This window comes from Ips typographus, linkage group LG12, assembly GCF_016097725.1.
Source record: "Ips typographus isolate SLU linkage group LG12, UJ_Ityp_2.0, whole genome shotgun sequence".
NCBI classification, from domain to species: domain Eukaryota; kingdom Metazoa; phylum Arthropoda; class Insecta; order Coleoptera; family Curculionidae; genus Ips; species Ips typographus.
In genome coordinates this window covers 5,966,205-5,992,913 of record NC_138433.1, presented here as the reverse complement: position 1 = coordinate 5,992,913, position 26,709 = coordinate 5,966,205, and the positions used below count along the sequence as shown (strand labels likewise).

At 37.2% G+C, this 26,709-nt stretch overlaps 1 protein-coding gene and 1 long non-coding RNA gene across 2 annotated transcripts in view; both read right to left on the bottom strand.

Moving 5' to 3' along the window:
* Positions 1-26,709, bottom strand: part of LOC145736595 (uncharacterized) — a 259,716-nt gene that overhangs the window by 9,777 nt on the left and 223,230 nt on the right. The window lies entirely within an intron of this gene.
* Positions 15,620-17,609, bottom strand: LOC145736582 (uncharacterized). The gene is given in 2 exon segments (XM_081991033.1): positions 15,620-17,155; positions 17,158-17,609. Coding segments are annotated over 2 exon segments (654 nt in total). The 5' UTR covers positions 17,480-17,609; the 3' UTR covers positions 15,620-16,823.

Genomic DNA, 26,709 nt, shown 5'->3' with positions numbered 1-26,709 from the left:
TTACGACCGAGAGGTCTTATTTGCGTAGGATTACCGTTTTTGCAGAATGGACATTTTTATATTAAGCTTAAAAATGTCGGTCATCGTAGAATTTTTGTAATAAAAAATTCCACGGTTGGAAATCTCGAGAAAACAATTAAAATGGACATGACAAAAATTCCAGTTTGTTGTATTGATGAAACCGAAAATGATGAAGAAATAATTACCATGAATGACCATAATCTAAGTAATATAACAAACTTAGGATTACAGAATAAATTTCAAACGCTACTTGCGGAGTATAGTGACGTTTTTTCAAAAACACCAAAATATATGGGGAGAACAGATGACAACACGAAATTGACGTAGGAAATGCCAGCCTAGCCTATAAAACAAAAACCTTACAGAGTATCACAAAAAGAAAGAGAGATAATAAATAAGCAAATAAGGGAAATGGAACAATACGATATAATAAGGCAAAGTAACTCGCCCTGGGCAAGTCCCGTCGTATTAGTAAAGAAAAAGTCTGGAGAGACACGATTTTGTGTTGATTATCGCAAGTTAAACAATGTAACAGTAAAAAATTCCTGGTCAGGATCTAATATTGATGATATTTTGACTTACTTAGGAAACGCCCAATATTTCTCATCGTTAGACATGTATTCAGGTTATTGGCAAGTCAAAGTAAAAGAAGAAAGTAAGCCACTTACTGCCTTTACAGCGCCAGGTCACGGATTATGGAAATTTAATGTAATGCCTTTTGGGTTGTGCAATGCCCCGGCAACATTCCAACAGTTAGGGGATGTAGTGTTTAGAGATTTAAAAGAAAAAAAAATGGAAAGAAGTTTTAATTTACATGGACGACATTATAATTTTTTCTGAAACAATAGATGAACATTTGGAAAAATTACATAAAGTTTTCAATAGACTTCGAAGTGCAGGCCTAACGTTAAAACCTAAAAAATGTGATTATCTAAAAGAAAAAATTAATATTCTTGCTTATACAATTTCGACAGATGGAATTTTTTCTGATAAATCAAAATTAGTTTCAATTGAAAATTTTCCAAGGCCAAAAAATGTAAAAGGTGTACAAAGCTTTTTAGGACTTTGTAACTATTACCGGAAGTTTATAGAAAATTTTGCAAAAATTGCACGCCTTTTACATGATCTGACAAAGAAACAGAATCAATTTGATTGGCAGGACATACATGACAAAGCGTTTGAAACACTAAAACAGAAATTGATTAGTGAACCAGTGTTGGCACATTTTCAGCCAAACAAAGGGTGTGAATTAAGGGTAGATGCATGTAAAGATGGAATAGGAGCTCTATTATTGCAGGAAGACACAGGAAATAAGTTACACCCTATCGCTTACGCAAGCAGAAGTCTTAGCAAAGCGGAGAAAAATTATTCTATAACTGAATTAGAAGGATTAGCAGTTATATGGGCACTTTCATACTTAAGACACTTTATTTATGGTAAACCTGTAAAAATCGTAACTGATCACATCATGCTTTATGTTGGCTAAAGACATTAAAAGATAGCACAGGTCGTTTAGCCAGATGGTCATTAAAACTGTCAGAATTTGATTACACGGTGTGCCATAAATCAGGGATTGCGCATGTGGGAACACCATTTGAAAAGGTGGGAATTGACCTTTTAGGCCCTTTTCGCCGAAGTAGCAATGGTAAAACCATGATAGTGGTAGCAACAGACTATGCAACACGTTGGAAGGAAAAGCAGGGCCCGTAGCAAAATTTATTTTGGAAAAAATAATTACAAGGCATGGAGCGCCTAAGGAATTATTAAGTGACAGAGGAAAAGCGTTTCAATCAGAATTGGTAACAAGACTATTGAAAGAACTGGGCACTACAAGTCAATTTACAACGGCATATCACGCAGCAACAAATGGTCTTAAGGAGCGATTTAATGACTGTTGCAAATATGTTGGCAATGTACACCAACACAAATCAGTCAAATTGGGACCAATACTTACCGCATGTAACTTTTGCCTATAATTCAGCGAAACAAGACAGCACGCAATTCTCACCCTTTATGCTAGCATATGGACGAGAACCTGTTTTACCAACTGAAGCAAACATTATGCCGAATGCTGAATCTCTTGATAGCAATCAAATTAGGGAAACTAGTCTGGCAATACGTAATTTTGCAGCTGAAAATATAAAAAAACGACAGGATATAGACAAACTGCGTTACGATTGTAAACATAGACATGTGGAGTTTAATGAGGGTGACCAAGTGAAAGTAATTAATAGTAGCCACAATTATAATTAGTAGTAACTAATTATAATTGTGGCTCCATGCCTAGAAGCAGAAGCTACCGAGCATACCGAGTTGTACCTAAATTTGAAGTTACTGAGCTCAGGGATTTTTATTCTCTTATCCGCGTCTGAATTTAATGGCCAATTGAAAAATTCACGAACGGATATTAGTCTAATTTTCCGCAGTTACACCAAAAGTGTGTAAAAAAATTATCTAAGCGCGCGTGTTACAAGTTATTTGACTACAATGGAAAAAATGATATAATTAAAATGGCATACTTAGACAAAAAATACGAGGGACATTAAATATATCGGGAAATGCCATAGGTGCCGAACAAGTAAATACTTGAATAAATATAAATGTCAGGGCTATGTGATATTGGGGGTAGACAGATTAAAATAACGAGTTTTCGTTTTTTCGTTTCGTTCAAAAATCGCAGAAATACCAGAAGTAGGTACCAAGTTGCTTATTTTAAATGAAACACTTTGTATATTATTATATTTTTAGAATCTGCTAACGATTTCAAATCTGTTTCAGGTATCATAACCTATATCTTTCTGCAACGGTTTTTCGAGTTTTGACGTATGAAAATTGACATTTTCAAGTGTGATATAGCTTCTAAGCAGATGAAGTTAGAGCAAAATGGCTTGCATGTTCCTATCTTAACTTTCTATGTCAAATGTCATTTGCAAAGTTTGACTATTTTTGTAGTTTTGTTTGTTTATTTTTATGACTCTTTTCTGATTTATGTAATGATAAAGCTGAAATACAATAGCATTTTGGTATTCCCACTTTTCACTATCAGTTTTTGAGCTACCATCATCAACTTTCTAAGAACGCCATCATTAAAGTGTTATTTTTCCAAAGGGTGGTTGGAATATCATCCTGTTACAAATGGCGATAACATCTCGTGTCATTTGACCTAATGAAGTAATGATTTTCAAGGTGTTCAACATTATATATTCGGTCGAAACAAATGCATCAAATGAATAATATGCGACCGCATGCGTCCAGTAAAAGTGCTGACATGAAATTAAGAGAATATAAATAATTCCATCGCTGTGATTTGCATTTTAGTTAGCGAAGTACCGTAATAGTACCGCGAGTGCGTTTCCTTGAAAAAATACCGATCGAAAGTTTATAAGAAATGGAGTGGATTGTGATGTTTCTATATTATGCCCGATGTGTTTCGGACATAAATGTCAAATTACATTTATATGACATGGCTTTATACCATTTATGGGAATTACATCAAGAAATACAGCGACCAGGAATAGTGTATTTGGGAGTCACAAAGGCGTTACTAGCACTTTGGACCCAAATAATTCACATGGAATACCAGATGATTCTTATTGATTCAAGGATGAGACAAGGAGGAAACCCTACGTGCAATTTGCGCACCTCCGAGGGTGCTTGGGGAAATTTGTTTGTGGATGGTTGCGCATGCAATGTTTGTGCGTACAGAAGGAGTTCACAATTCAGGCGGCGTGAACCATATCAACCTCCCCGACCCCATTTGCCACCGAGAATGATGGGACATCAATTTAGGGTCCCATCAAGACGTGAACCGACGTTAGTTGAAGTGCCGAGGGTGACTTTGCGATCGAATTGGAACCCCGTTGAGCCACCACCAAATACAGCAAACATGACAAATTGGACTCGGCAGGTGACTGCCACGCCTCTTCGAAGACGAATAAATCATACACGTGTACGTGGTACGGCACCATATCAAGTGCCTATACGTGAAAAAGAAAAAGTTGAACACTGATCAGGCGAAACCCGGAGGGACCCAAACCAAACAAGACAAGTGAAACAGTTATTGTTCAATGTATTATATCTATATTATATATTGTATATTTAAATTTTATCTATACAATAATGACTATTGTAGCACGAAGAAAATAAATGATATTTAACCATTTTTATTGTTTAATTAAAGGTAAGATGGGTAAAGTTAATAAAGGCGTAATACGTTCAAAGGCGTCAAGTACGTCACTGTTATTAATGTGATAATGATGACATACCGAATGAGGTTAAGCCACCTGACTCTTTTTAGGGCTTAAGCCGTATCCGTTACCCACTGTCTTCACAAAACCCACCAACCAACCTCCACGTCTCCTAAAAATTCCCGGGGAAAGCTAAACCCTGTTTTTCTTTTCCTATTCTCTTTTTCCCTTTTTTTTGTTTTTTTTTTTAAAAACTTTTATTTCCCTTTTGTTTTAATTCCTTTTTGTTTATTTTGCCTTCTTTTTTTTTGTTTTTCTTTTATTTTTTCCCCTTTTTTCCATTTTTTAACATAATTTCTACCCCCCTTTTTTTTTTTTTATATAACTTTTTCATATAATACATTAAGTCTTAACCACTAAAATCTTAACCTATACTAATTACAATTTTTACAATTTCTTTACTCCCTAATCTTGATCTCTTAACCTGATAAACTTAACCTAACAATACCGTCTTTACAATATTTCCCATTAGGACGCAATCCCCTTTCCCTCATCGATAGCCTTGCCCTCTCCAGTCTGGTGGACCGATTAATCGTCTCTTATGACCCCCTCCGCCCAATCATTTACTATGGCCACATTCCCCGGGTCCATTTTTCCTTCGCGCCTTAACTGCACGGAGGCCCAGACTATTCCTCTCCCTCTCATTTCCGTCCTCATCCTCGCCCTATCATCCCTCTCACAGACATCGATCAAATGCTCACTAGACTCGACCCCCCCACCGCACTCACATTAACCCGTTCCTTCCACCAACTAGAATCTATCCAAGTACTCCCCTAGGTTGCCGTGTCCTGTTAAGAGTTGGGCACCCTTAAAGGACAGCGGCAACCTATCCCTTCCAACCTCCTTACACACCTCATAGACCCTTCTTCCCTTCTCCGATTTATCTCGCTCCTCCTGCCACTCCTTGAATATCCACTCCTCCATTTCTTTCTTGACCGCCTTCCTATCCCAGAGCTCGCACTCCCCAAGGTCCTCCAACACCCCCCTTCACTGGCCAACCTATTAACCACCTGAATCCCCTTATCCTTTCTTTCCATCCATTCAATCCCGATTTCCCATCCCCTCCGGTTCAAATCCGCCGCTCGCCCTCTTATTCTCTCTACCACCCTATGCAGGCTGGGTTCCTGCAACATACCCCAGGCCGCTTGGCTGTCCGTGACCAACGTTCTTTTCACATTCACTCACCACATTCACCCCTTCCTCAATCGCCCTCAATTCCGCCGTCGTACTTCCTCTCTCGTGCCTGTCGAACTTGACGACTCGCCTTCCCCTCTCCATCACCACCGCAATCCTCGTCAGTCCCTCCTTCGCGCTGGCGTCCACCCATACTCTTTTGGCCTCCATCACTCTCTCATTCATCCCTCTCCATACAACTCACCCTGGGTACGCCCTATTACTCTCCTTCGCGGCGTTATCCACTTTCTCTCTCTCTCTCTCACTCATGAACGTCGCCGCTGCCTGAGCCCTCAGGTGCCATGGCGGACAGCCGCACAGCATCCTGAGCGCATCCGTGGCCACGGTGCGGTAGCACATTACCGCAGCCGGCAGAAACTTCCTCTCAGCAGCCGCGAGATGCCTTTTTACCCTACTGTCCCTTCCCCTTGTACCCCAAATCTCACCCCCGTATAGAGCCGCCGGTGTCCCCACACACTCCATAATCATCTTAACCTTACCCTTATCCACCCTTCCCTTATTCCTACACAACCCCGTTAACTTGGTAACCACTTCTCCTACTCTCGCCCTTACTCTCCTCGCTTGCTCTACAAACAACCATTTCCTATCTACTCTTACCCCTAAAAGATCCACCCACGCATCACCCTCTCTACACCCACTCTAACTACCGGAGGTCGAATCCTCCCACCAAGTTCGATGAACATTGCCTTGGTTTTTCCCTCGTTGTACCTCATTCTGCCCTTTTCCTCCCACTCTCTACACACATCCCACGTCTCCTTCCACTTCTTCTCGATCTCCTTTACAGACACCCCCGCGACCAGGACCACCTGGTCGTCGGCGAATGCCTGTCCATACACACCCCCCCTTTCATCTTCTTTCACTACCTTCTCCAACCACTCATTCATACACACGAGCCACAGGGTTAGTCCAATACTCGAACCCTGTGGACATCCCCTTTCAACCTTCCTACTAACTCTCCCACTCACCACCTCCCTATCGCACAAGAAGTCCCAGGCGATCTCCCTGATCCGCCCTGAGACTCCATCCCTCCTCATTCTTTCGTCCACGTACGTTGAAGGCGTTCCTCAAGTCAAACGCGACCACCAGTACGTGCCATCCTCTCTCATGAAACCCATTTACTCTACCCAACACCTCCTTGATGGCCTCCACCGTGTTCTTCGACCTCCTAAACCCATACTATCTACTGCTCGTTCTCCCCTCCCTTTCGTACCAATTCATCATTCTACCATTTACCAGCCTGTCCAAAATTTTTTCCAGCGTGGGTAACAGGCTAATTGGCCTATACCCCCCGCCAGGTTTTGGCAGCCACCTAATCCTACCCCTTTTCCACACCCTGGGAAATATCCCGTACTCCCAACACCTATTAAAAATACCTCGCAAACCCTCCTCCCACATCATCTGGGACAGTCATTATTGACTGTCCCAGGAATGTTGTCTTCGAACGAGTGAAGGCTGGACACCACATTAAGATGTGTCCTGCCGACTCTTCCTCTTCCAAGCATCCTCGACAAGTAGGATCTTCGATTATACCCATCAAGTACTGATGCCGTCTCATCTGGCAGTGGCCAGTCAGTAGGCCGGTTTTAAGTCTCTCTCTGCTTAGTTTCAGCAGGTATTTCGTATTTTTAACTGAGGGGATACTGATGAGTTCTTTGGCCTGCCTCATACCTATGACGGAGTCCCAGCGTTCTTGAAACAGCTTCTGGGCTAAAGATTTTAGCGACTGGATCACCCTGCTATTGGTGATCCCCACCGTCGGTTCTGGGCCAACAGGCACTTTCTGAGTGCCCAGTTTTGCCAGTCGATCCGCCTCTTCATTTCCCGGAATAGCAGCATGTCCTGGAACCCACACAAGACGTATGTCGTTCTTTTGGGCCAGCTTTTCCCAGGTTATTTTGCACTCCAGAACCAGAAGTACTATTAGATGACGAACAATTTTAGATATGTCGATGACACCGTCATATTTGCAGACACTGCACAGGAACTGCAGCTGTTATTGGAAGTAAGTAAGAAATATAGTCTAGAAGTTAACACCAGTAAAACAAAAATCATGGTAATTAGTAAAGAAAGAATTGGAAAAGTACAGGGTGCTGCATTTTCGATGGTTTTACGGGGTACAGAGAAAAAGGTAATAGATAGAAAAAAAGTAGCATACGTGTTCCGATCTCTTTTTCCGATCTGAGATGACTGGCGAAGAGTGGGCTGCGCAAACTTCTTTTGTTTTAAAGATACGGGGGGCTTTTGAAAATTGGTCATTTTGGAACCTCCTCTGTATTTCATTTGCTATTAAAGTTATCAAAAAAGGAAAAACGGTTTCCGGTAGAAGCTTTGACGTAGAATCCAATGGCGTAGTCAGTTTTTTTCTATTATGTTTAATTTCTGACATATGATAGTAAGTTATATTTTTTTAAATGGAACACCCTATATATTTTTAGTTCATTTAATTCTGTTGATTTTTACTTTTTCAACGGTGTATTAAAACATATAAGTTTGTAAACGTTAATCTTGGTAATTAGAAAAAAAGCGTTTCCTTAACAAAAAAGTGCTAAATAATATGTATAATAATACCCACAGTCGAAACAAAATTTCCTCCTCCCACACATGAATCATACATTCATTAGGAATTCGATCATTGGCACAAGCCTTCTTTTTTTTCAAATTCCTAATGACCCTTTCAATCTCCCCTTCACCAAACTCTACATCGTAATAGTCACCCATGACCCCGCCGGTCTATTTTCCCTATACTCCCCCCTCTCCTCCCACTCCTCATCATTCAGCCCAGGGTGATACTCACTTATGAGTTCGTTGTCCCATTCGTTACCTTCACATAACTCCCTTCCGTCTCTTGCCTTATATGTCCTTTCCCCTCTCTTGACTCCCCACTTCGCCACCATTTCCCAGATCTTGTCCCAACTGTTCCTCTGTTAGTTCCTCCATATCTTTGTTCCTTGCCTCCTTTTTTTTCCTACGAATTTCCTTTTTCGGTACTCTCCTTTTCCCGTAATACGTGGTTCTACATGGTACTTCTGTGTCTTTCCCCTTGTTGCCCTGGTATGCTCTTCTTGCGAGCAAGACCTCCCTTTTAATCGCATCCAGTTCCTCATCCCACCATTCATTCTCCTTTTTGTCGTCCCTCCTATACCTCTTAATCAGTCGACACGCCTCTTTGCAGTATTCTGCGCCCTCTCCGCCTCCTTCTCCGTGTCCTCCTTGCACTCTATCGTGTTCCATTCAAACCCCCTCAGACACTCTCGGAACCGCTCCCAATCAGTACCCCCGAAATCATACTCCCTCTTGCTGATCTCCCTTGAAATCAGCTTCCCCTTGACCCTGAACGTCACATATTTGTGATCGCTCAGGGTCTCCTCGCCTTCCACATTCCACTCGTCAACTTCCAACTCCCTTGCCCACGTCACATCCACCCAACTACACCCGTTCGCACTTTCAAATGTTGGTCCTTTTGTACCAACATTCTGAAGTTCCCATCCATACGTCACTGCAATGTCTAACAACTCCTCTCCCCTTTCATCGGTATTCACTCCCCCCCACGCTTCATTCTTGGCGTTGAAGTCCCCGGCGATAAGCAGGGGCCCTTCAACCGCTCTCCACAGCCACTCCCTCTCTTTCATTCTTCTATTAGTCCTACCCAATGGTTTGTCATAAACCCCAAATACCCTTACCTCCCCCTCCCTTATTCTCATAATCACACTCACCACATTCTCACTCGACTCACTCTCTATCTGCCACGCACAGACTTCGCTCCTGGTCCAGATTGCGGCCTTGCCGTCTTTCTGGCCATACCTTTTATACCCCTTTCACTCTGGCTCTTTCTTCCAAGGTTCCGCCACAATCACCACATCCAAACCCCCTCTTCTCTACAAACCTCCTCATCTGCAGAGTCGCCTCTCTCCCTCTCCCCACATTTGTTTGTAGGAATAACACCGCCATTAGTAGGCCGTGTTATTCCTCCTCCGTTCCCATTGCTTCGCGTAGACCGGGCACTGCCTGTCGTTCGCCGCGTGCTTCCGTTGTTCCCTCTCCACCCCCAATCTCCTACAGTTTGGACAATCCCATTCACGCTCGCATCCTCTCCCCTGATGTTCTCCCCCACATTTGTAACAACATTCAGCATCCTTACAATCTTTCCCGATATGTCCAAACCTACTACATCTAAAACAAACCGTAATCTCCGTACACTCTTCCTATGATAATGATGACACAAGCGTTACCCTGACCTACCTCAAAACCGCTGCCAAGACAAAATAAACCGAGTATAGGTTGTTTACAATACTTAAGTAGAGTGCATTTCAAACCATATGGTCGTTAGACATCCGTAAATTTTGTTTTGTGTTTACGTTTTGATAATTTACTTTCTTATTTTGGTTTACAGATAATCTTGGGGAGAAGCAATCAAACGTTATCGTCAATTTAGTTGGAATAGATGGTGCGTAGTTAAGGGCTCCCCAAGATTTCGAATGTGTTATGTTAGTTTAAGGATTGCTTTAGGATAGGAATAATATCATTTTTGGGATGCGAAGAAGAGATGACGGAAAATGGAGAAAGTAAGCTTTATAGCAAAATATATGATAAAAACTAAAATTAATATCAAATTGTCGCTTACTCCATTTTTCTGATAATATTGTAATAGGATGAATTTTATATAAGGTTAGTTAAATAACTTAGATTAGTAATTAGCATTGTCAAAGGTAGGAGTTACCTCTCTTAGTTTAAACTGGAGGGCCAGTTTCATGGAGAAGGGGCAAATGTCACGAAGGAAATAAATCAAATTTATTTCACTCGAACGGAAACATTAAAAAATGTGGAATTTATATTACTTGAGCGGAAACATTAAAATTGTGGAATGCGGTCGGAGTGCAACTGCACTTATGATGCAATTGCTGAGTTGCAAAATATGTGAAATATTTCCAAGTACCGAGGGTCGAAAGGTCGTCACGAGTTGTCGGCTAGAGGAGACCAGGTCTGGGAGTTTTGATTGGTGGAACCAGTGTCTGGAATGCTATAAAAAGGAAGTTGTACCCTAGAGAGGGGTTCAGTTCATTCCAGTCAGTCCAGTTTTGCTGTGCACCACGTCGAAGAAGGCAGTACCTAGCCAGAAGACTCCGCTCACGCCACAGAATGTAGTCGTCCTGAATTCTGCAACCCGCACCGGGGTTGACAAATTAATTAAATAGTAAACCATATCTTAAACTATAATAAATCGCGAGTGTCAAACCCTCCAGAAAGCTGCCCTCATAATTGTTTAACAAATGTAAATATGTATTTGTTATTGTAATATTTTGAGCATGTCAAAGGTATTGTTTAAAGTGTTACTTTGAGAATTATGTTTAAAGGTTTTATTCCGATTCACTAAGTTGATAAACCAACCATCTTGTCAATTAGTTTTAACTGCCATTTAGTTATTAAATTATATTTTTCTACCAAGTGGTTTGATTCTACCTCTGAAACAAGATCTCGGTAAAGGCGTTTATTAAAGTAATAAATACGTCATAAAATTTTCATGTTCTTGATTAAGAACAATACAAAAACTAAGATTGTCATGCTATTGATAAAATTACTGTATTAAAGTAATACACATTTCAAACTCAGGTGTAGGAAAAATAAAAATAACCCAACACTCGTAAATTTGATTAAAAAAACAATTTCATTCCCTATCATTAACAGTATCAAAACTCACTAAAATCACTTATCGCATGGATAGTTATCACAAATATTTACACTATTTATTCAGTATTTCTGATCAGATCCGATTCAGAAGTTAGGTATTTTACAGAGTGTACAGTAAGCCTATGATCTATAAGGTACCGTGATCTTCTTTAGATCAAAATATGACGATTTGACGTAATTGTCATTAGGAAGAAGTGCCTGGTTGCAATGCTATTGATGGTCCAATTTCTTGAAAAAAAATCTATTTTCAGAAATATTTCGAGAACGTTTCGATGGATTTTAATGAATCTTGCACTAGACTTGTCTGTAAGTAAGGCTCATGTTTTTATTAACAAAATATCTGTCTTCAGCAAGTGGCAAGTTCTTCAGTCGCTTGATTCAAAAATTACCAGAACCAGAATGTTTTTCAGTCTCAGAAGACAGAAAAATATTCTGTTCTTAGACAGACAGATTTTCATTGCAAATAATGTAACCGCTAGTTATTTTGTTAACTGTCTACTGACTAGTGAAAGTTTTGACGTTGGTGACAGTTCAAGAAATAGTTTCAAACAAATCTAATGGCGAATTCAAAGGAAGAAATTACATGAAAATGCGTAAATAAGGATAAAGATAATAATTGACCATGTCGGTAATTTCTTAATTAGAACTGTCAGACTATCGTTAAGTATGATAGTGAATTTATAGTTATCAAATCAACTGGTGGCTACGTTATTTGTATTAAGTAAATGTATGAAACAGTAAACAGCAGGGAAACACAAATATTTATTGCTAAAAAACTTTGAATGCTAGAAGATTTTACCAACAGTACAAAAGACTTGAAAATGGTTCAATGCATCTGAAAAAAACATAAATAAATGTATTTAATAGCACGGAATTATTTATTTCAACAATAAACTAAAGATGGAAAGGTGAGTTGTGTTGTGTGTAGTTTTATTTGCCATTTTGCTTTTCTATGACAGTACTTGATAACATTAATAGTTGCTTGTTACTGTTTTGCTACATTTATTATGGGCGTAATTTATTATTTTGTCAGCTCCACAGTATTTGGCCGAAGAGTTTTTATTTAATGTGGGTAATGTGTATTAGGAAAAGTGTCTTTATTTTCTATTCCTTTTAATGTCAATCTGCGCATGGCGAACTGAGTAACTGTGCAGAAGTTGACATTGGGAGTGAACAAAGACCAGCAATTAGCCATTCATAAAACTTGCTGTAGATTGGCATTCTACAGCAAGTTTTATGAATTTATTTAATCCTTACCAACTTCCACCTGTTCGGTGTTCTTCTTATTTTGTCCGGTTGTAGTAGCGCTTATACTTAGAAGGAACTATGCAAAAACAAAACTTTTCAAACATAAAAACTTCCTATTAGCTCGCAGTCTGTTACATATGGCCGATCTGTACGGCGCAGAAACGTGGTCTCTCAAAGCTGGAATCCTGAATCGCATCGAGGCGTTTGAAATCTGGACCCTCCGGAGATTCTTGCGCGTGCCGTGGATCGCACATGCGCCGAATGAAGAAATTTTAAGAACTGCAGGCTACGAACGAGAAATACTTAACATCATTAAAAACGAAAAGTTTCCTGTCTTGGCCATATCCTTAGAGGAGGCAAATATAACATTCCTTCACTCATCGAGGTCCAGAAAGAAAGCAACACTACTGGCTAAGAAACATACGAAACTGGTGTAACATCAGCGACGCAGACGCCATGTTTCGAAGAGCCGAGAACGGCTACATCGGACCTCATCCTGCCTTACCAGATCAAGGGCATACAAAATATTTCTTCCAATTTTTTTTCATTTCACGTCCTCCTTATCGGGGTCACTTTCAATTGGGGTTCGTTGCACTAATGCACCAAGCAGGTATTTTTTCTTCTGTTGAAGTAATCTAATCAAGTCATGAGGATGTTAGGTCGAAAAAGAGCAATTTTAAAATTTGATAAGTTAGATGGCAGCAAGTTATTTATATAGCAACTTTGGCTTTTTAAATGTAAGAATTTTAAAAATCATCATTATTGGGTTACCCATATTGTAGTTTGGAGGTTTGTTCAAATAAAGATGGCTATAAATTAATTGGATGTTTTAATTGGATTAAAAAAACACATAAGAGGTTCTTGAAAATACATAAAGTAATATTACATGTTGCTAAATCTAGTCATCTTTCAAGTGACACATGACGCATTCACATCTGTCATGAATGTTCTTATAACCAAAACCGTTTAATGAACCGATCTTATACTTAGACCACATAAACAACACAAGTTTACTACAAGACATTTAATACTATCAATATAAAAAAACTCGGATAACATCAATGAAATTCAGGTAATTGAAAGCATCACCTGAGAGAGGTTGAGGTGCTTTTCTTAAATTTAATATTGCTCTCCCAATTGAATCGTTAACTTTCAGGATCGTTTCTATTATATAGAAAATAAAGTTCCATCTAGTATACACATCCTGTGAAAATTTGTACTCCTTATAAGTAGCATTTTCATCAATGTTTTGCTCTTTCACGAAGGGTTCCATAGCCACTGTACAGCTATTGAAAAATGTGACAATGTTTTTACCGTTTTTGATCAGATGACTAACTCATACATATTTTTCTTAAATCTCCAAATTCAGACTTTGGGCATACCAAGGAAGATTTGTGGATATTCTAAATTCATTGTTCTGGTACTGTAATCATTGCTACTCACGATGCAATATAAAATTTACAATTTAACGCCATGTAATACGAAGCAGCGGCTTTAACACATACACATATTCTATTTGCATCACACTGCATTCTTCTAACACTGGTCTTTTTAACGTCTCTACCATTCATATTAAAGTTGGAAGTACAAAAATTTTGAATTTTGTTTAGAAACCGCGGCCACAAAAACTAAATGACAAAGGAATTCTTCATCATTTCACATAATATTTTTATCACATTTACAGTAATAGCATAAATGATCCAAAATTGCTTTGTATGAGAAGTAAGTGTAGAAACACAGTAATTGTATAAATCTAGAGTCAGAACATTCATAGAGAAAACAGCAGAGAGGCACAGCACCCTTCTGACTCCGAAGAAATTGTCGTTTCAACAGACACAAGTGGTTGTTGGCAAAATACTAGTCATTAACTGTGGCTGTCAATGTTCTTGCGTAGGCTATAGGGAAAGTAAAGTACTGGTACCATACAGCTGGCAATGTGCATACTGTGTTTGGTGCATACATGTTTGTAGTAGTGATACTTTATGTGCAGTCACCAAAGTTGAAAAAACAAGTTCTGTTTTAACATTGATATAAGCAATCTAAAGTACTCCATAACCGTCACCATACCAAGCAGGATCATCTGGTCAAAGAAAAAGTAATTGACATTAAACTAAACAGATGATTTTATTACAAAAATAATCTTAGAAATCTTTTAAGACGTTTCTAGGGCCATTTCTTCTGTTTTTTCATTCTAAGGTTCTGCCTCTACTTCTTTAAAAATAGGTTGAACGATGACTTGTAGTAAAAACTTGGTATTTCAACCAGTGTATGTTGCCATTATTTTCAGCCTAACTCAATGTAATACCGAGCAGCGGCTTTAGTAGCATTTTCATCAATGTTTTGCTTTTTTTTGTTCTGGTACTGTAATCATTGCTACTCTCGATGCAATATCAAATTTACAATTTAACGCAATGTAATACGAAGCAGCGGCTTTAACACATACACATATTCTTTTTGCATCACACTGCATTCTTCTAACACTGGTCTTCTTAACGTCTCTGCCATTCATATTAAAGTTGTAAGTACAAAAATTTAGAATTTTGTTTCGACACCGCGGCCAGGAAAACTAACTGACAATGGAATTATTAATCATTTCACATAATAGTCACCGCAACAGGAAAAAGGATCCAAAATTGCCTTGTATGAGAAGTAGGTGTAGAAACACATGGAGTAGTTGTATAAGTCTAGAGGCAGAATATTCATAGAGAAAACAGCACATATTCACAGCACCTTACTGACTCCGAAGAGAATGTCGTTTCGACAGGCATAAGTGGTAGTGACAAAAGACTAGTTATTAACTGCCGCTGTCAATATTCTTGCGTGGGCTTTAGAGAAAGCAAAGTAATAGTTTTTGACACAAATCAGTTTACGAAAGCAAGTCTAATTTTCCTAACTCTTTTTCGGAATAATCCTCCCTAAATATAAACTTTCTTTCATAAACTTCGATTCTAATATGATTCTATAATGTTACTCGTATTTGAGACCCTTGTTCTTCTTGCCAAAAATTTTCAACATGTTTCTGGACATATAATATGGTTTATGTTTGTCTCAAAGTCCTCCACCAAAAAGATATAATTAATTATTATGATTTGCAACCAAATGTTATAAAATTAAACCTACAGAAAAAAGGATAGTGTGAAGAAAAGGGATGATAGCAGGTAGGTAAACAGCATAATTGTCACAACCGACACAAAACCATAATAGGGTACTTGCATGAATTGATTCTATTAAAACTAAAGATGTAATTCTGTAGAAGAAATAAAAATGAACTCCAAATTACAATTTTAAAACACAACATTGAATATTCAGCTGTTTATTTGAAAATTAAAATCCCAACATATACAGGGTGGACCATAAGTAATGGGACATAGAACTACAGCATATTCCTGACATCAAAATAATACGATTTAGCGAAATTGTTCTATACCGAAAATTAATATTAAGAAAGATACAGGGTGTGAAAGTTGAAATTTTATTTTTGTTTTTTTATCATATCTTCACGGTCGTTTGATATAAATTACTGAAAGTTGGTATAAAGGGGTTTTGGCAGGCGTTAAATACGATGCTTTCATTTGTTTTGTAGTAGCTGATAGGGGGCGTTAGCTGCAACCATATCCGTTCCTTCAAGAGACTCTAACTTTTTTTTACGGAACTGAAACGACCATATGCTCTCAAAATATGATTCTAAGATGTTTTCTATGTAAAAAAGGTATACTTGTTGTAAGTCTTAAAAGTTGACTGTTTTCGAGTTATTTAATGTTTTATCATTGTCGTATGTTAATACGATATGTGCTGTATACCCTTAAGTTACACACATAACAGTTTCTGTATGTAAATTTGACCGTTTAAAAAATGTTTGTAGTAAATACAAAATCCAAAAAAATTAATTAGTAAAACTTTTAATAAATCACACAACAGAATGATAAATTAGATATTAAGTGGGTGTACAATCATTTGCGTTGAAACAACCTAAACTACAAACTGCTAGAAATTAAAAAAACTAGAAATGAAACAGGTTTTTTTTGGCCAACAAATGTTCTATATGGCCACCATTGACACTAATACATTTTGAAATGCGTTTCATGAATGACTGCCTAATCTTGAAAAGGATTTCTTCATTTCTAACTTGGTCAGCAGCATTAAGAATTCTTTCCCATAACTGGTCGCGGTTATTGATGGTCTCATTATAAACAATTGTTTTCAAATAACCCCAAACACAAAAATCTAATGGATTAAGATCCGGGCTTCGAGCAGGCCATGGAATCGGTCCGCTTCGTCCTATCCATCGGTGTGGAAAAATAGTATTTAGATAGTTTCTTACTTGTACGGAAAAACGTGCTGGAGCTCCATCTTGCATGAAATACATATTCTGTCGCAAATTCAACGGTACATGTTCTAAAAGACCACCGAGTTCATTTTGAAGAAAATTTAGGTAAGAGTTTCCATTAAGATTTTATGGTAATATGGACCCACGACATAACCTCCAATTATTCCACACCAAACATTTATTTTGAACTCGTGTTGGAAGTGCCGTTCGGTTATTAAATGTGGATTTTCCATATCCCAAGCATGCATGTTCCGAAAGTTAAATACACCGCGTCGAGTAAAAGTGGCTTCATCGGTGAAAAAAATGTTATTTAAAAATAGCGGATTTCTGTTTTGCTGGGTCCGGAAAAAGTGTGAAAACTCTAGTCTGCGGGGAAGATCGGCTGGTAACAAATTTTGCACAGGCGTAAAATGATATGGATGCAGACCTATTATATTGATGATTGACTCACACCGCATTCTGCCTTCAATCGTCTTGAACTTAGTCTGGGATTTTCTGCTACACTAACCAAAATTTCTTCCTCTTGGTCTGCAGTTATAACTTTTGGACGTCCCAAACTATCTCGCTTAGGTCGAAACGATCCAGAGTCACCCAAGCGATCATAAATACGCTTAAATATCTTGTGATAGGGTTGCCTTCTATGGGGATATATCTCAAAATACTTGCGACCAGCCGTTCGTCCATTAAAGTTTGTTTGCGCGTAGACACATAGCATATCTCTCATTTCTTCATTAGAAAACAGCGTATGTCTTGGCATATTTTCACAAGAAAACTTATTTCAGCACATGAATTTGACAGATAAACATAACTTTAAAATAAAGCTAGTTGTTATGAACGCCCTTTTTGTTTTTGTATCAAAGCCTACTTAGAATTTAAAAAAAAATAGAAATCAAAATCTGCTGTACAGGGTGCTGCATTTTCGATCATTTTCGAAAAAAAGGACCTTTGCTAAGCTAAAAAAATGCTAATATCTAAAATACCAAACAAAATCGGAAATCATATAATCTAACACATCAAAAAATTAAATATTTTCAATAAATCTTATTAAAAATCTAAGTTACAAGCAGTTCTACCGTCGCTTTAATAAGAAAAGTGGCCATTTCTATTTTCTACTATTTTGAAGATAGAAGTTGAAAAAACTGTTTATAAATGACATGTAACATGTTAATATGAACATAGCCAAATTTTGTTTCGACTATGGGTATTTTTATACATATTATTAAGCACTTTTTTGTTAAGGAAACACTTTTTTTCTAATTACCAAGATTAACGTTTACAAACTTATATGTTTTAATACACCGTTGAAAAAGTAAAAATCAACAGAATTAAATGAACAAAAAATATATAGGGTGTTCCATTTAAAAAAATATAACTTAGTGTCATATGTCAGAAACTAAAAGTAATAGAAAAAAACTGACTACGCCATTGGATTCTACGTCAAGACTTCTACCGGAAACCGTTTTTCCTTTTTTGATAACTTTAATAGCAAATGAAATACAAAGGAGGTTCCAAAATTAACAATTTTCAAAAGCCCCCCGTATCTTTGAAACAAAAGAAGTTTGCGCAGCCCACTGTTCGCCAGTCATCTCAGCTCAGAAAAAGAGATCAGAACACGTATGCTACTTTTTTTCTATCTATTACCGTTTTCTCTGTACTCCGTAAAACCATCAAAAATGCAGCACCCTGTACATGTAAATGCATGCAATAATAAAAGATTAAATTACTCGAAAACGGTCGACTTTTAAGACTTACAACAAGTATACCTTTTTTACGTAGAAAACATCTTAGAATCATATTTTGAAGTCATATGGCCGTTTCAGTTCCGTAAAAAAAAGTTTGAGCCTCTTGAAGGGACGGAGATGGTTACCGCTAGCGCCCCCTATCAGCTACTACAAAACAAATGAAAGCATCGTATTTTACGCCTGCCAAAACCCCTTTATACCAACTTTCAGTAATTTATATCAAAAGACCATGAAGATATGAGAAAAAAGCTAAAATAAAATTTCAACTTTCACACCCTGTATCTTTCTTAATATTAACTTTCGGTATAGGACAATTCCGCTAAATCGTATTATTTTGATGTCAGGAATATGCTGTAACTCTATGTCCCATTACTTATGGTCCACCCTGTATACACTTATTGGTTTGACGTCATTCTTGACAGTTCATCATAAAAGGTCGCCAACGCCTCGATTTCGAATAGATGTACAAATCTCCGTACAACTTGCTGACATTTTATGCAAGGATGCCAATACGAGGTATATATGTATACAAGATTTTTATATTTTACCATATTACAGATTGGATTAACAAAGTATTATATAGAACAAAATGGAGTTAATAATATCATAATGACGTTATGAACTAAACCGTAAAGTAAACAACACCGTAATAATTATGATGTAAAGTGAACAGACCAGTTCGATTTTCAACTTGAAACGTACCGCGTCAGTTACGTGAGTGCCATTTTTTGCCACTAAGAAACCACGTTTCTTGAAACGGTGTTCAGAGAAATTTGAACTTGACGACCGAATTCCGCAGCCGGTCGAGTGGAGATGGTGGGAGGTGGGACCTCTAAGTGGAAACGTCGATTCCTAGAAGTCTACGGGGAATTGTCTTGTGCGGTGCACTTCCAAGAGGCGAAAAGGGTGAAAACCTAGGAGAAGACCACGTGGATGTGACAGTGACGGTTATAGTTTTCACGAGGAATGACTATATCTTTTGCTCGGATCGTGCCTTTAAGCGATTTTTTAGAACTTTTTGTAGCTATCAGGGGCTCTAGCCCGACTATCTGAGCCTCTCTCGTAACAAGCTGGCAAAAGACCCCTAGCTGGTAGTGCCAAAAAAAATCCAGAAACAACAACAACAAAGTGAACAGACGCCTTTCCGGGTTTTGTCTCGATGGTTTTATTACCTGTTCTGGCACTGAAAATTGGCAACATTGCAGAACGTGTTCCCTCTAGGCCTCTAACCTAACTTAACAGTCTACTGTTTTGTTCTTTGTTCATGGTTACCGTGTAGAGGTTTACTTCCGTTGATTAAAAAGTATTCATAAGTATTTATTGACAATATGACTGAACCACATTTTTCGAAGGCGGATTCCAACAATATTCCCGAAGTGGATGCTTTTATGATAGCAAAATACTTTGCAAGTTATTGAACACTACTGAAAGCAAAGTTGTAAAATCACAGCGGCAAGTACATTAAAATAAAATATGTCTAATTTCAAGTAATACAATATAAATAGTCCTAGAATCAGTATTATAAATTTCTAAAGAGGCATATTGTTTAATGCTGCAAGCCATTCCTATGGGGACAATGCCGTTTGTTATGTCCAAGTTAAACGGGAAGCAGACCTATGTACTGTTAAGGGTAGAATTACAGCTGTATACAGGGTAAGGCAGAAACCTTACAGTGTATTATTAGAAATCAATGAAACTGAGAAGGAAATTGTGAAAAGTGTGTGCGAAGACTGTCTTGCAGCAGCAGGTAAATTAAAAATTCTGTCCATGTATTTAGTGTTGTAAATTAATTGTTTTCTTTAGGTAGCTGCAAGCAAACAATTACATTTCTTATGTGGGTACATAGGCGCAGCGAAAACCCATTTCCAATAGAAACTTTCTGCCATTTATATAAAAGTTAGAGGTACAAAAATTTCGAATTTTGTTTCGATCCTGCTGCCAGAAAAACTAACTGACCAAGGAATTCTTAATTATTTCACATAATATTTATGTAATGGCCCAAAAATGCCTTCTTCCAATTTTGGGTCTTACAAGCTTATTTTTGGGGTTCGAGGGGCAAGCGCTATTCCCTAAATGACACAACCACCAATCTTGGTTCGAACATTTATTCAGATTCCAAAAACATAGATGATTATTCAGCTAGGTTCGGTTTGGTACCAAAGACTTAGGTCTAGTTAGCAATTCTGGCTTTAACGTACCTTCTGGACATGTTGAGTTCAGTTGAAGCGACAGGCTTTAGGTCAAGCGGCTACGTGGTTTCTTTACGAGAATTTTGGAGGGTTTTCCAAACACCTTAGTTTCACAAATCTTGCACACTGAAGAATTTTGGTAGAACTTATTTTGCACTACTGAACATGACTAGAACTTGACCCCATTAGGTCTTTTTTGGACTTTAACCGACTTTACACTCTTGTTTTCGACTTGACGACGTTTCAGTTTTGACTGCCCGTTTCTGACTGACTGTTTGCCAAAATGGTGTGAATATGTATACTACGAAATTTACATCATTCTGTGAGCAGGAATGCGACAGGTCAAAAGGTGGAAGGCAATAAATAATTTTTCCTTGGGGTCAAAAAGGTGAGAATTTGTGGCGACAGTATGACTTGGAAAAATTCCTTTCCTTATAAACACCTACTAATAGAAATATATCCCCGCTTCTGGATTAACGACGCTGGCCAATTAAATCTCTTAGAGGTTTGGCTTAGGATTTGAAGTCAGATTTTTCTTTCAAACTAGTCTTTCATTTAAGTGTTGTGTCTAGTAGTATTCAGATGTGCCTCAAACTAATTCCGTAAGTTCTTATTTAATTTTGATTACAATTTTGACTTTGAAAAATAAACAAAAAGAAAATTGCTAATATTTTCCCGGTGCATCACATTTACAGTAATAGCAAAAAAGATTCTAAATTGCTTAGTATGAGAAGTAGGTGTAGAAACACATGGACTAGTTGTATAAATCTAGAGGCAAAACATTCATAGAGAAAATACCATATAACACAAAGGCAAAACACTTTACTGACTCCGAAGAAATTGTCGTTCCGACAGACATAAGGGGTAGTGACAAAATACTAGTCACTAACTGTGGCTGTCAATGTTCTTGTGTCGGCTATAGAGAAAGTACAGTACTGGTACCATACAGCTGGCAATGTGCATACTGTGTTTGGTGCATACATGTTTGGAGTAGTGATACTTTATGTGCAGTCACCACAGTTGAAAAAACCAGTAATTCTTTAACATTGATATAAGCAATGTAAAGTACCTCATAATCATCGCCATACCAAGCAGGATCACCTGGTCTTTGAATACCCAGCAAGGAATAAGTAATCGAGATTAAACTAAACAGATGATTTTATTACAAAAATAATCGCAGAAATCTTTAAAGACGTTTCTATGGCCATTTCTTTTGTTTTTTCATTCTAAGGTTATGCCTCTACTTTTTTAAAAATATGTTGAACGATGACTTGTATTAAAAACGTGGTATTTCAACCAGTGTATGTTGCCATTATTTTCAGTTTTAACACAATCTAATACCAAGCAGCGACTTTAGCACATACTCATATTCTTTTTGCATCACACTACATTATTCTAACACTGGTCATTTTAACGTTTCTGCCATTTATATAAAAGTTAGAGGTACAAAAATTTAGAAATTTGTTTCACTACTGCCAGAAAAAGTAACTGACAAAGGCATTCTTTCACATAATATTTACCGTAACAGCAAAAAGGATCCAAAATTGCCTTGTATGAGAAATAGCTACAGAAATACATGGAGTAGTTGCAAAAAATCTAGTCAGAACCTTGATAGAGAATACCGCACAGATGCACAGCACCCTACTGACTCCGAAGAGAGGTTGTCGTTTCGACAGACATAAGTGGTAGTGACACAAGACTAGTCAGTAACTGTCGCTGTCAATGTTCTTGCGTCGGCTATAGAGAAAGAAAAGTACTGGTATCATACCACTGACAATGTGCATACTATGTTGGGTGCATACATGTTTGGAGTAGTGATACTTTCTGTGCAGTCACCAAAGTTGAATAGGAAAGTACTGTTTTAACATTGATATAAGCAATGTGTCGCATTTTAGTTTGTAGCATTTTTACAGTCCACTAAAATAGTACAAGCTGGCAACGTTAGTTTATTTGTCAACCCGTAGGTCTGTCAACAATGTCACGCGGTAATATGTCAGCAGGAGATTGGGAAAGGAAAGAGGTTATCGAATATGAAAAATGGGCATGCTTGTAGTACGAATCGACTCTGAACAAATTATTTCTTGCGGCTTTTCCTCAAGTGATAATCGGAATGAAAACCACCATTTGCTTATTTAGTGGACTGTAATATTTATTATGCAAAAAAATGGTAAACTAACGAGAGTAAATGGTAAACTAAAGAGAGAATTGTACCGTGATAATATAATGAGTCGATGACGACGTAAAATTACAGATAATTTTTTACATAATTTCACAAGGACGAGGAAAATTGGCAAGGAAAACATGCTATGGAAAATTAACTGGTTAATTTAATAGATGGAGCGGAATTTAGTGAGATTATCTCGCAATGTCACCAAAACGTCTCATTTTTATTAGGTTGAAGTATTACAAATCATTTTTCTCTATCTCACAACCACTTTAAGACCTATGGCACTCCAGGTTGTAAAAATTTCATTTTTTAAGCGTCAATATATCGAAAATAATCGAATATAGATATAGGATATGATACATGAAACATACTTAGAATCGTCAAGAGTATTTAAAAGTGTAACAATAAACGGAATGTTTTATTTAAAATAAGCAAGTGAGTACTTACTTCAGGCACCACAAGAAGTGCTGTAACATTGAAAATATTTTAATTGAATTGGACTTGGGCTTACTGGATTGGTATTTACTTTATGTAGCCAAGTTTACAAAACTCTTCTATTTATCGTCTTTCTTATATCGATCAATGTCTTTTGTCATCGGACACCTTGTCTACGTTGACAATTTTTGTGCAAACAAAAAGGAAATTTACAAACAATTTTTTTTTTGTTCAGCAATCTTTTATTAACGGGTTTGCTGAAGAACTGGAAACGTATATTACAAGGCACGTTCTAAATAAAAGACTTACCACGTGTAGTAACCACTGTATGTGCATGCCGCCTTTTGTGTAGCAAAGAGTTCAGACTCATTATTTTACGCTTATTGGTTCCAAGATTCTCTATACTGATGGAACTCGTTTTCCGTAAAAAAGTTATTGCAAAGTTCAAATGAGGAATGTTTTAGTGCATTGAATGGGCAATTTAACACCATTTGCCTCCAACACCATTCAATTTTTGTTTCGTTCTTGAGTTATTTCCGAAAAATCAAAATCGAGCATTTTCAGAAAAAAGTGCTGTATTATATCTAATTTGAAAATTTTTCCGAACATTGTTAGACCAACTTTTTAAGGACTATTTTCCTGTGTATTTGGTTTTCAATTCCTACGTTTCGGTTTCAAGATTCCGTCTTCAACTTTTTTTTCCATGAACTGAACTATTTTGTTTTTATCTGGTTTTTTGCTTTAAAAGTATATAACATATTAGAAAAAATTTAATTTTTGTTAAAAAAGATATAAAGTAGTTTCTATCTAAGTTGGCATTGACTTCATTAAAATATCTACAAAGTAATTTTAAAAAATTAACTAAATAAGTATGCTTAATAATTGCAAAAACTGTCGACTAGCGAACGGGACAATATTTGATAATTTACCATATTAGGACTAAAATGCGTTTAGTTTGATAGTTTAGATCTGTATTTCTTATATAATTTTTTAACATTTAGTATTAGTTCATCCCACATCAAGTAAAACGGCGTTTGAATACAGATAAATCAAGACGCTTAGTTTAAAATGGTCGGAATTTGTAGTTTAATTACAAAAAATTTCTTTTGGTAATTTACCGGACAAACTCGAAAAAAATAAACATACACTGTGTGTAAAACAACAGTCCCTGAATTATTTCGAACAATATTCAACTTATTGAAAAACATCGTATATAAAAATGTACGCATTTTAAACGTTTTACCGTTATGTGATTAATGAATTTACTGGGCCACTTCATCAGCAATGAATTGATGTCAAGTATTTTCTTATGGAATTACTATGTTTCAATGACATTTTCTGTTTCGGTCTCTTATTCTGGTCACATTTCATGTAACATGCTGTATGGTTGTGTTGTAGATCGATCTACACAATCTACAATGGTTTACTTGAATAGTTTGGCCAGCCTATTAATTATTAAAGAAAAATACATTTTCAAGTAAATATCATTTTTTTATTTGATTGAATGCCTGAATTAAAATAAAAATTTTCGGAGACGTTTTGTAAAATGTCGCGTGTTATAGGATGTATTAATCCATGATCCTTCTTTTTAAACAATGAAAATTTTTCGATTCGAAAACGATCGATTTTTTTTCATATACTGTCACGTTTAAATTGTAAAGCCCCTTTTGGCCCAACAAGTTAAACGAGACGTGCGTTTATTACTTTATTAAACACCTTTACCGAGATCTTGTTTCAGAGGTAGAATCAAACCACTTGGTAGAAAAATATAATTTAATAACTAAACAACAGTTAAAACTAATTGACAAAATGGTTGGTTTATCAACTTAGTGAATCGGAATAAAACCTTCAAACATAATTCCCCAAAGTAACACTTTAAACAATACCTTTTACATGCACAAAATATTACAATAATAAATCCATACTTACATTTGTTAATCAATGATGGGCAGCTTTCTGGAGGGTTTGGCACTCGCGATTTATTATAATTTAGAAAACGGTTTACTATTTAATTAATTTACGAACCCGGTGCGGGTTGCAGAATTCGGGACGACTACATTTTGTGGTGCGAGCCGAGTCTTCTGGCTGGGCTCTACCCTCTCAGGCAGAGTCTTCGACTGTCTCTGCTCGTCTTTCCTTACTAACGCATGTCGAGCTCAATTGACACCCGATTGACTGACTAAAAATAGCGATGATGCACTATGTGCATTCTGACTGTAACTTTGCCTCGCGCATTTTATTATTTTGCCATCTCCGAATATCTGCTTCAATTTAATGAATTTATAATTTTAAATAATAAGTCCATCTTTTAAATTAATGGATTTTCCATTCGTGACAATATCTTATTTTTTAAGTGACCGTATGTTACTGATCTAGAAGCCTCAAATCTGGTGATCTAGGTGGAAATTAACTTGAAGTAAAGTAGTCGTAGTCAGTCTACGAGAAATTTGTACAACTTATTGTACCTTGTAATGAGACGATCCTATAAACGGAATTAAGGTAAACGATTAAAGCAACTAATACGCAAATTTCCAGGATAACGTATAACCGGTTGCTGTCAGGAATAGGAATCTCTGTTGCCTGAAAATGTTGACAAATTTAAATTTAAATTACTTCATATGGACCTATTATATCCGAGTTCCAAGTAGTCTAATATCGATTTGCTTCAAAGACCCAATTTTCAAAAGTTAATAAACGTATGTATTTCGTTTAGCATAATACATCCGATTATATCAGTCTGCTACTAATTTCGCATTCAAAAACTACTAGATACTCGGGTGTGGCACTTGGTCACCTACTGCTCCACGTTGCGTTGCACAATAGGCGTACCCAGACTAACCCAGACCCCAGAGTTCGCTGATTTAGTCGAGCTACGGTGCATCTTTTATATTCGTCAGCGACCTCATTATGCTAACCTTGCTGACTGTGCTGGTTACTGGGTGTGCACCGTAACTACTAACACGGGTGTGACAATACTTTTGGTTTGTTATTTGAGAAAAATTCATGCACCGCCCTAACATCGATAACAGCAAATAGTATTGCTGTGTGGTACTAAAACAAATATCTCTCAACATGTGCAGACCTTTCTGTATCAGGACCTTCTCAACTGAGAAGGGAAAATTCAGAAACAACTACTTTGAGAGCTAATACTCCACCAACATTGAATTATACTGTTTTTCCTGTTGAATTCTTGAGTATTTAAATTACTCCTTTATAAAGGATACTAATATTTTTCATTGGCAATTCAATAATTATTTCATTTAATTATGAATCTTGAGCTGGACATCTTCGTACAGATGCACCAAAAATAGTTCAACTGCATATAAGTTGAAACTTTAGTACTCATAAAACTCATTACAATGGGTCGGTTAAAGGAACAAACTCTATGTGCCACTTACATAATAAAGTATTACGCTCAGCTAGCGTTTTTCACCTTAATTATTTAGCAGATTGA